At 46.4% G+C, this 10,565-nt stretch overlaps 1 protein-coding gene across 1 annotated transcript in view; it reads right to left on the reverse strand.

Moving 5' to 3' along the window:
• Nucleotides 1-738: 738 nt before the first annotated feature.
• The window catches only part of Nid1 (nidogen 1), a 33,892-nt gene continuing 24,065 nt past the window's right edge, over nt 739-10,565 (reverse strand). The window contains exons 8-12 of the mRNA XM_059263015.1: nt 8,757-8,928; nt 7,439-7,596; nt 6,350-6,473; nt 5,621-5,733; nt 739-3,056 (exon numbers count right to left, since the gene is read on the reverse strand). Of these exons, the coding sequence (XP_059118998.1) occupies nt 2,935-3,056; nt 5,621-5,733; nt 6,350-6,473; nt 7,439-7,596; nt 8,757-8,928 (689 nt within the window). The 3' untranslated portion in view covers nt 739-2,934. The remainder of the gene's footprint in view (nt 3,057-5,620; nt 5,734-6,349; nt 6,474-7,438; nt 7,597-8,756; nt 8,929-10,565) is intronic.

Consider the following 10,565-nt stretch of genomic DNA (forward strand, 5'->3'; position numbering starts at 1 on the left):
ACAAAAAACCTGAAAAGAAAAAAGTGAACAGCACCTGAGGAATAAGGCCAGGCCCCACCCCAGACTACTTTGTATGAAGGCCATAAAAGCAGCAGGCACTCAAGCTCCTCTGTACATCCCCAGCACCATCTCTTTTGATTCTTTGTCTTCCTTGTCTGCTGCCCCTGGTAAACCTGGATAATCCTCAACTCTAGCCCAGATTTTATCTGATTAGCAATCTTTGTGCTGTTGTGATGTATTGAGGCAGGGCCCTATTATGTAGCACAGGCTAGCCTCATGCTTGTGTTCACAACACTTAGGAGATGGAGGCAGAAAGATCAGAAGTTCAAAGTCATTCTTAGGTACATTGGGAATTAGAAGCTAGTCTGGTATATGGGTTCTTGTAAAAGGGGTTAGAATGAGGAGGAGATAAACAGATAAAAAGGAACAAAAGAGAAAAAAATGTCCATAAGGGTAATTTAGAGTCTGTGATATAATTCATTTTCAAGCCATTCATGAGCTGTCATCTTCTCCGAACTGTGTGACTAATAAAAAAGAGTCTTGGGCCCCCTAGGTTTTGCCAACCATTAAATGGTCTGTTTTCCCACCATGAACTGGCTGCAACATTACACTGTGGTAGCATAGGCCTTTAATCCTAGTTCTCAAGATCTGAGGTAGGAGGATTGAGAGTCTGAGGTCAAGTCATAGCAATACCCTGTCACCATGGAACAAAACAACAAAAACAAGACAAAATAAAGATTTTATTTCTAACAGTTTTTTTTTAATTTTCTGCACTAATATTTGTACAGCTGTAAACTCAAGGAGTCATCCAATACTTGTATACATCTGGAGAACCATTAATAAGCACCTTCAGTGGTTTCCACAGTTTAAGAATTTACCATGTAAAACATTTTAGAAGGAATCTAGTAAAATGAATAAAAGTTATAAAAGATGGATATCATGAGGAATATGAGAGAGGGGGCTTCATAAAAATGACTAAAAAACTACCCGATGAGGTGCACAGAAGATTCACACGGCCCCTAAATCTTGTGATATAAACTCCAATCGTTTAAGTAAAGACTGCCTCCCAGTTCAGGCTCCCGGTCCAATGTAAGCAGGTTGAGATGGAGGTAAGAGGAGATGGGATTGGAGGCTGAGTGTGATAAAGCTAGAAGAAAAGGAGGTAGGGCCTCCATTCCCCAAGAAAAGCATCAGACAAGATCTTCTATGTCTTCAAGGTTAAACATTCGTTTGCAAAATGTGCCATTTTTCTCTGAAGTTATTTAAGGGTTTTAGTTTTAGCTGCCTTTAAACCCCTCCCCAACATTTCCTCTTGGGTTTTCCATTCTCTTCTCCATCCACAGTCCCACTAAGTCTGGTCTACGCCCTTACCCTACACTGTGCTGAACTGAACTTCTGATGCTTCACTTTCAATCCAAAATTTCTATTGCTTTAAGTGTCTTGGAAGTGGTTAAAAAAGAGATAGATAGATAGATAGATAGATAGATAGATAGATAGATAGATGATAGATAGATGATAGATAGATAGATAGATAGATAGATAGATAGATAGATAGATGAGAGATAGATAGGTGGAGATAGAAAAATAGAGTAGTGGCTCAGCATACGGTCAGGGGCTATTTTTGAAACAAATAGCAGACAGAAACATGGAAGGCAGCAACAGTCCCTTGAACATCACCAATGAGCACAATGAGCAATTAAGGGTCTGAACCACTAGTAGAGACACCCAGTTAGATCTTCCCAGATTGGGTCTTCAGACGGAGATCTAGCCAGAAAAAGCCATAGAGAGAGGGAGAAACAAAGATACAATTCTAAAATTAAGGGACTATGATGGGCCACTACTTTATTCAAGCCCTACCCCAGCCTGGGCCCCAAATGACTCTCTGTGAGAATACTTGGAAACCGGTACCAGGAGTGGGACTGAAGACTCACATGGCATCACAGACCAGATGCTAATACAGGTACTTTGGCAAAGAGGAAGAATTTGCTACAATTCAAGACACATCAAAATAATAATCCCCTATCCTCAAACATCTCGACACTACGTCTTGAAATTCCTCTCACAGGACAGTTCTTTGACTTGCTCACTCGATTATCAATGGCTACTGCTGAAATACCAGGATTTTTCCATCTGGGAGGGGCTGCTTGTTACCATCCACCAAATACCACGAATTCCTAGGAGAGGTTGGGCTTTGATCACATGACAAATCATGCTCACGGAATTTAGAGTCTTAGGGTGAAGGTGGTACAGAACAGGAGAGTCGCTAGATGGGAGCATAAAGACAGAGATTAGAGTACCAAGAGAAAAAGTTTGACTCATAACCTTGCCTAAGCTGCGCCTAGGTGCTATGTTAAGAACCTGACAGGCTCTCAGGCACCTCAGAGTAACGACTGAGCTTGTAAAGCTACAGACAAGTAGCCTGATCAGGTCTTCGGGAGACCACTTACCATGGAGGAGTCTAAAATTAGGAAAGGCCCTATGGCTCTGGCATGGACACATAATTTTCACCCTGAAATTTTTTTTGAAGACAGGGCATCATGTAATCCAGACTGCCTTTGAACCCTGCTACATAGACAAGATTAGCCTTGAACTCCTGATCTTCCTGCCTCCACCTCCCAAGTGCTAGGGTTACAGGCATGCACCACTATGTTGGCTTTTTACCCAGAACTCTATAATCTCTCTGAAGACTGGGGTCAGGGAGTATGTGGGGGTCCTGCCCTCATGTTGGGGTAGAGACCTTCCTATTACTGAGCGCGGGGTGACTGTTTTAGGGGAGACTGAGAGGAAGTTGTGGGGGCTCAGGTTAGGCTAGACCTGGGCCTAGTGGTCACTCCACTGCAGGACAATTTTCAGTCAGTCGTTTCTTCAGATCAAGTCGTTTCAAGTAGGGTGTTGCTGTGAAATACTGGGAGAGGGAGCAAGGCGTTCTCGTCGTCACTTGTGCTCAATGCAGTCAACTCCCAAGGTGTTGTCAGGACATCGGCAGGTCCTGCTCCCTGGCGTGGGCAAGCAGAGGTGGGTACAGCCACCATTATTCACTGAGCAGTAGTTGTGGCCTGGAAAAGATGGAAGTCAGCATCATAGTCTCCTCTCTGACTTGATCTCTACAGCAGCCTCCCTGTTAACCTCCTTGTAGGTTCAAGGGGCCAAGATAAGCTGCTGCTTGTTTCTTTATCATAAATTTATCATATTAAGATAAATCTATCATAAATAAGACAGGTAAGAACATGCATTCTTGACTTGGAGGTGTTGCAGTTAATGTGGATTGTCAGCCTGGGGGAATTTAGAATCCCAACAGAAGCACACCTCTGAGTATGTCTGTTAGGAGTTTCTAGATTAAGTTTATTGAGATGGGAAAATCCACCCTAACATGTGGGTAACACCATGCCGTGGGCTGGGTTCCTGGAATGAATACAAAATGAGAAAGCAAGCTGAGCCCCAGCATGCATCTCTCTCTGCTTCCTGACTGCAGGTGCAAGGTGACCAGCTACCTCACACTCCTGCCACCATGTTGACTCTACCCTTGAACTGTGAGCCACAATAAACTCTTTCTTCCTTAAGTGGCTTCTGTCCAGTATTTTGTCGCAGCAATGAGAAAAGAAACCAGCACAAAGGGCTGGCTGTGGAGAATCTATTCCACAGATTATGGGGAGGAGGGGACTCTCCAACTCTGCTGTGGAATATTGAACTATGTAATGTGGTGTTACATTTGTTTTTGCCCCAGAATATTACTTTAACTGTGTAAAGGTGTGGTACATTTGTTTCTGCTGTTTTTATTAATGATGTAAAAACCTGACATTTGTTTTTGCTGCATTTGTTTAATTATGAAAAGATGTGTTGCTGTTTCACCTTGCCTGCCTAAGACACCTGATTGGTCTAATAAAGAGCTGAACGGCCAATAGCTAGGCAGAGAAAGGACAGGCGGGGCTGGCAGGCAGAGAGAATAAATAGGAGGAGAAATCTAGGCTTGAGAGAGAGAAGAGAATGAAGAAGAAGAAGAGGGAGAAGGAGGAGAGAACAGGAACACACCTAGGGCAAGAAGCCAGGCAGCCACCAGCCAGACAGACTCAAGAGGCAGTGAAAGTAAGATATACAGAAGGAAAGAAAAGTCAAAAGCCCTGAGGCAAAAGGTAGGTAAAGAGAAACAGGTTAATTGAAGTTAAAGGAGCCAACCAGAAATGTGTCTAAGCTAGGCCGAGCACTCAAAGCTAATAATAAAATCTGTGTCATGATTTGGGAGCTGGTTGGTGGCCCAAAAAGAGAAAGCCTGGTACACAGCTCCAACATGGAGCTGAAACAAAACAGCAGATATTTTCCATCTAACACACCCATGGCCTCCTACTGACTGGGAGCAGGCAAGAAAGAAGATGGCTTAGGAAAGAAGCCTTTGAGAGGAGGCACAGTTCAACACAGACTCTGGAATCAAGCCAGGAGGACCCACCTGCAGCTCTGCTCCTGTAACTGCATGATTCTGAGCTCGATGCTTGCATTTCCTCATGCATGATATGGAAATAACAGCATCAACCACACAAGACAACTTACATGAACTAATGAACAAAAGGAACTCGGAACTGTGAGTTGAAACATATAAGATAACTGGGCCACAGGAAGCATTGTATATTTGCAACTTGTGTGTTTGTGTACACATGCATGCATATCCACGTGTATGTAGGCGTGTGTGTGTGTGTGTGTGTGTGTGTGTGTGTGTGTGTGTGTGTGTAAGTCAGAGAACAGCCTCAGATGGCATTGTCTCCCTTGAGACAGAATCCTCTCATTGGCCTGGAATTTTCCAGTAGGCTAGGCTAGCTGGCTGTGAGCCCCAAGGATCCTCTTGTCTTCGCCTCCCCATTGTTGTAGTAACATGTCACCTGCCACAGTCCAGCTCATTTGCATGTGGGCTCTGGGGATTGAACTCAGGTCCTTACGCCTGCAAGGATGCACTTTAGCTGCTGAGTCATCTTCCCAGCCCTGCCATTTTTCTTATAAGTCACTTTCATTTTTATTAGGCCAAATGGGTGAATGTTTAAAAATATCAGTGATTCTGCCGGGCGGTGGTGGCGCACGCCTTTAATCCCAGCACTCGGGAGGCAGAGCCAGGCGGATCTCTGTGAGTTCGAGGCCAGCCTGGACTACCAAGTAAGTTCCAGGAAAGGCGCAAAGCTACACAGAGAAACCCTGTCTCGAAAAACCAAAAATGAAAAAAAAAAAAGGAAAAAAAAAATATCAGTGATTCAACAGTGAGTTCCTTTTTGGTACCTGAAGACTGTACACTTCAAGACTCAGCCCAAGACTCAGGATGTTTCCTGACCACATCCATGCCATAACTTCATGCTTCTCATTTATGTCTCTGGCTCCCCATTGAGTAACGAAGACTCTTGGTGAAAGTGACCACATCTCATCCACTGTGGCCACTAGCAGCAGCATGTAGGCTTGGAGCCTCAGGACACCCCCCAGATACTGGAGAAAGCAATGATGGACTGAAATATCCATCAAGAAGGGATATCCAGGATACTCAAATTGAGCTTTCTACAGGAAGGAGCCTAGGGCTGTATTTAAGCCACCATGATACGCTTAGGGACTCTGAGTGTTGACCCCACATTCAGCAGCAAGGATGAGTTACCTTGGGGGCACTGGGACAGGGCGATGGTGATGCCGTAGAGCCGGGTCTGCTTGTGGGGGTGGAAGGTATCCATCTCTTTGGATATAGCAAGGTCCATGGCGATCACTGAATTCCTGCAAAGCACCAAAGCACGGAGAGTGAGCATGCATCTGCATGAGCACGACGGCTTGCACTGTTTTCAGTGGCTCACAGCCTCTCTGTGGCTTGGAAGAGAAAAAGACATGGTGTCTTGTCTCTGTGTATTCCTCCCCTCGGGCTGGGCCAAGCCTGTAGTTCATTGCCTTTTTACAGCAAAGGCCCAAATAACCTAGCTCTCCCCTCTGCTCTAAATCCTAGGTGACATATAGGCTCTCCTGGCCAGCTGCCTCCTTTGTGGGAAGGTCTGGTCCAGAAGCAGCTGCGGGAATACTGCAGTTTTTAAAACTACATTGATGTAGCGGTGTGACATAATCATGGAGCCCACCAGCCATGTGACCGCAGGCAGCTCCTGGGGAGAGAACAGACATGCTCAGGAAGTCCCAGGTTCAGGTTTTATTAACGGCGCCTCTGCTCCTCTCTGAAATCTGCCTCTTCCTCTACCTTCTTCCATGTCTCCTGACAGCCAGGAGGAGGGAAAAAGCAGGCATCACTGGAAGTCAAAGGTTAGGACAAGAGGCCAGAGGCAAAGGCCTCCATAGACAATGGGAAGGACACAGTTCTGCCCAGCCCGCACGGCAGCAGCCCACATACGTCTTCCAGTCTGTGTAGTACAAATTCTTCCCGTAGCTCGTCACAGCGAAAGGATACTGGAGCCCTTCGAGAACCTTGCGTCTGCCGGGCTGAGCCGGGTTCAGGCATTCTGCTCTGTGGGTGCCTGTGTGCAGCAAACACAAGCTGGTCATTGTTCATGCAAGAAATGGGCCCTTTGTGTCAGAAAACAAGAGTCTGAAAGACAAGGGAGGGGGAGTTCAGCGTTGCAACGACATGTCCTGGGCAACACAGAGGGCCCGCTCCTCAGTGCTGACATTCCGTTTCTGCCTCCTGCCTTCTCCCTTTCATCGACCTACACCCACCTGAGTTCCGGCACCCACACCTGGCCCTACTAAGGAGAGGTGAGCCAAGGCAGAGAAGCCACAGCCTGCCCTGGCCTTCCCAGCCCTTTGTCTCCGGAGGAGCCCCGCTATCTTCTGGCTTTTGCTCAAGTCCCTCCCCTCTAAGCCTCTTCGGACCCTTTCTTCCCAGAGCCGGGGCTCTAAAGAACAGCAACAGGTCAGCAGCTGTGACTGGCCCGCCACTAACACCTGCAGGATGGCTGTCACAGGCTTATACAAGCATGTAAGTGTTCACACCTCACTCTTGGTCCTAATTAGTTGTAGGGCAGAGAAGGCACTCAACCACAGACTTTCGCGGGGAGAGATGAAGGATGGGCCTCCTGGATAAGCATCATTCTCACATTTCATCTCAAGCCTGAGGGACACCCTGCACAGCTGAAGCAGGAGCCCATCAGGGACTCTATTCAGGATGCTCTGTTATCTCTGGAGATACAGCATAGGCAGGGTCCTAAATTCAGCCCTCAGTAACCTCCCACCAAAACAGGAGTTGGCCATTTTTTATAGAGCCATATAGCAATTGTTTCAGGTTCCGTAGGCCAAAAGGTAAAACAAAGATGATACCAGGTATTTATAACAACACTTAAAATGGTAACATTTAACAGTATAAAAATTATTCTGAGCTTATTCTCTATACAGAAACAGGCTGTGGATGAGATTTGCCATCTCTAGAGCAAGAACAATAAGAAAATGAAGAACTATATGCACATGATCGCAAGCTTCCTGTTACCTGCATCCACCCAGCAGAGCTGAGAGGAGAATGCATCAAAGGTCAGGCCATTGGGCAGGCCCAGGTTGTCCTGTGCGAGAATCCTCCGGTTGGTGCCGTCCATGTAAGAAGTCTCAATTTTGGGATTCTCTCTGTTCCAATCTGTCCAATAAAGGTTCCTGAAGAGGTAACAGGGGAGAAAGAGGAAGCAATAGCCTGAAAACATTTGCAGAGAACCAGGGAGGAAGAGTTGAGCAGACAGGAAAACAACACAGCTAAGTGAGACCCTGAGATGCTAAAAGAGATTCTAGGGTTACCTTGGCTCTTTGTTCAAATGTTGTTAACAAATTCTACTTCCTTTATAGTATCTTGGGAAAGCTGGTAAGAAAACTTGGAGGTCCTGGGGCGGGGAGGGGAGGGCAGTTCAATGGTTAAAGTGAGGACCAGTATTCAATACCCAGTACTATGGAAAAAAGAAAAAAGCTAAGTGTGGTGACTGAGGCTTGTGATCCCAGGGCTGGGGAGAAGGAGGCAGGTGGGTCACTGGGTCTCTCTGGCTAGCCAGCTTGCCCTACTGGGGGAGGGACAGGCCAGTGAGAGACCCTGCTCAAGGTGCAAAAGGTAGGACACTGCCTGAAGAACGATACACAAGGGTTGTTACCAAACACACATGCACACACACATCAACTTTGGACCTGACATAAACAAATAGTAATTCCCTGAGTAATAAACCTATGCAGGAGGCCACAGTGGAGCAACATGGTTTGACTAAAGCAAGATGTAGATACCAGCAAGGTAGTGATGGAGATGTCTGCCGCATGTGAGGGGGCTGAGTGGCCATAGCACAAGCGATGTTGTCTCCAAGGGAAAGCATCAAAATGTCTAGGAGCTTGGGCCTGGAATGTAAGACCGAGAGCTTGCCGTACGGTGAAAAGGGAGAAAGCTGCAATGGGCTGAAAAGTCCCACAGGAAGGGGACTCTAAGATGCTCAAGCCACATCTGCTTCAACAAGGAGTGCCGGGGCATGGTTAGGCCACCCCAACAGCCTCACAACGTTCATGCAATTTGAGTATTAGTTCACATTCACTATATAGAAATGACTCGATTTCTGAGCTATCACCCTACAAAGTCTCTTGACAAAAATGTGAAACTGGACCATGGCATGAAGTGCACATTGTGGTAACTGTGCCCACAGCTCATCAGCTTGTAGACTTGGTTTCATCTTGCATGGATGAAACGTCTCAGGAGAGCAATGCTGGCATTAGAACCTCCTCTGAGACCATCCAAGAAAGCCAGAGACTCAAAGAAGAGACTGACGCATGTGTGTAGGCAAACGTACCCTCTTACGGAGTCTGTCACGATGCCTCTGGGATTCACCAACCCCGTGTCGAACAGCACTCGACGCTGTGTACCATCCATCTTTGCAACTTCTATTCGATCCTGCTGAGAGTCTGTCCAGAAGATGTTGCGGCCAAGATGGTCAAGGGCAATGCCTTCAGGGCTTCCAAGATCTAGAAGGAAACACTGAGTCATACCCTAGCCTATGAGTTTACTGGTTTACTCAGTTGTCTTAGACATGGTGGTCAAACCTTGAGAAACCAAACAGGAATATGAAATTCTTACTATTTATAAGATGAGTAATTTTCCAAGTGACAAACTCAAAAATGTTACCCATCCATCCTCACCCATCCACTGGGTAGCACATCAGGAACCTGGAAGGTCACTGTGACAAAGATGCAGCCATGTCCATTAAGAAGCCCACAGCCAACCACCATCCAAACTGAAGTCTAGTTTCTATGGGCAGATAGAGCGACAGGATCAGAGGAGGGCTGGAGTTCATGAGGGAAGGGTTCTGGAGAAGTGGGCACCTGTCGAAGAAGCTGGTTCCTGAAGGACCAATGAGAGTTTATCAGACAAGGATCTTGACTAAGTGTTTTCAGATGTAAAGAAGACTCCAAGTGGCTGGAAGTGGGCTGCAAGTCATTTTCTATGGCCAGAGACCATGAGAGTGAAGGAGTAGCCCTCAGTGAAATGAGGACGGAGGTAAGGAACTCATAGCATATCTCTCAGATGAACAGGAGACATGGAATCTTAAGTGAAGATAGAATGGTAGATTTTTCTTCCTTAGTAATTACAGGGCGGGGAGACATTTCAAGAAATAGTATTGCCGATCACACTGTTAGTACTTGAATATGGGTGTAAAGGGTAAAAGAAGGTGTTTGGTGATTGCAAATTACACTCCCCACAACCTTCACTGAGTAGTAACAGCAATCAAGACACAGGTTGGCACTGTGAAATTAATATTCCATGTAAGTCACTGTAAGTTAAAAATAGGAAATGACATCGTAGGATTTATTGACATCCGTGAGAGTCTTCCCTGTCCCAAGCAGAGGAGCTCTGACAGTCATTTAGCTTGGCTGGAGAGTGAGTGGGAAGGGACCCCACCAGGCTGCACTGCCCCAGGCATCTGGCTTTCGAGAAAATCATCCCTGCACTCTCTCATCCATACACAAGCAAGTCAACCTCTCACCTCAGCCTTTCCTAGACTCGGCTTGGTGTGGGGACAGCAAAGTTCCTGTCGGGGGCTAAGGAGATGGCTCAGTCCATAAAGAGTCCGCTGTGCAAGCATGAAGACCTAAGTTCAATTCCTAGCACCCATAAAAAAAACCAGGTGTGGCAAAGCCACCTGTAATCCCAGCATTGGGCAGGCAAAAAACAAGAGAATCTCTGGGGTTTGCTGGCCTCCAGGCTAGCCCAATCGATAAGCTCCAGGTTCAGTAAGAGACCCCATCTCCAAAAAAAAAAAAAAAAAAAAAAAAAAAAAAGAAAGGTGGAGAGTAATTGTAGTAATCACCTGATATTGGCACGCACATGTGCATGCACACACCCCCCCCACACACACACACACACAGGCCTCTGGCAAGAGCCCAACCAGAGGACAGTGATTCAGAACCACAAATGGTTAGCATATGGTTTATTATTCATACCCAAAGAAGAGCTGTATAAAGTACAGCTCTTTCCCACACCATAAGAGGCCCAGGAACAATGAAACTGCCTCCCAGGGGCTCCCTGTGGCTTTCAAACAGAATACACACACACACACACACACACACACACACACACACACTCACTCACTCACCAGCAGCCA

The sequence above is a fragment of the Peromyscus eremicus genome, chromosome 5 (assembly GCF_949786415.1).
Source record: "Peromyscus eremicus chromosome 5, PerEre_H2_v1, whole genome shotgun sequence".
NCBI lineage: Eukaryota > Metazoa > Chordata > Mammalia > Rodentia > Cricetidae > Peromyscus > Peromyscus eremicus.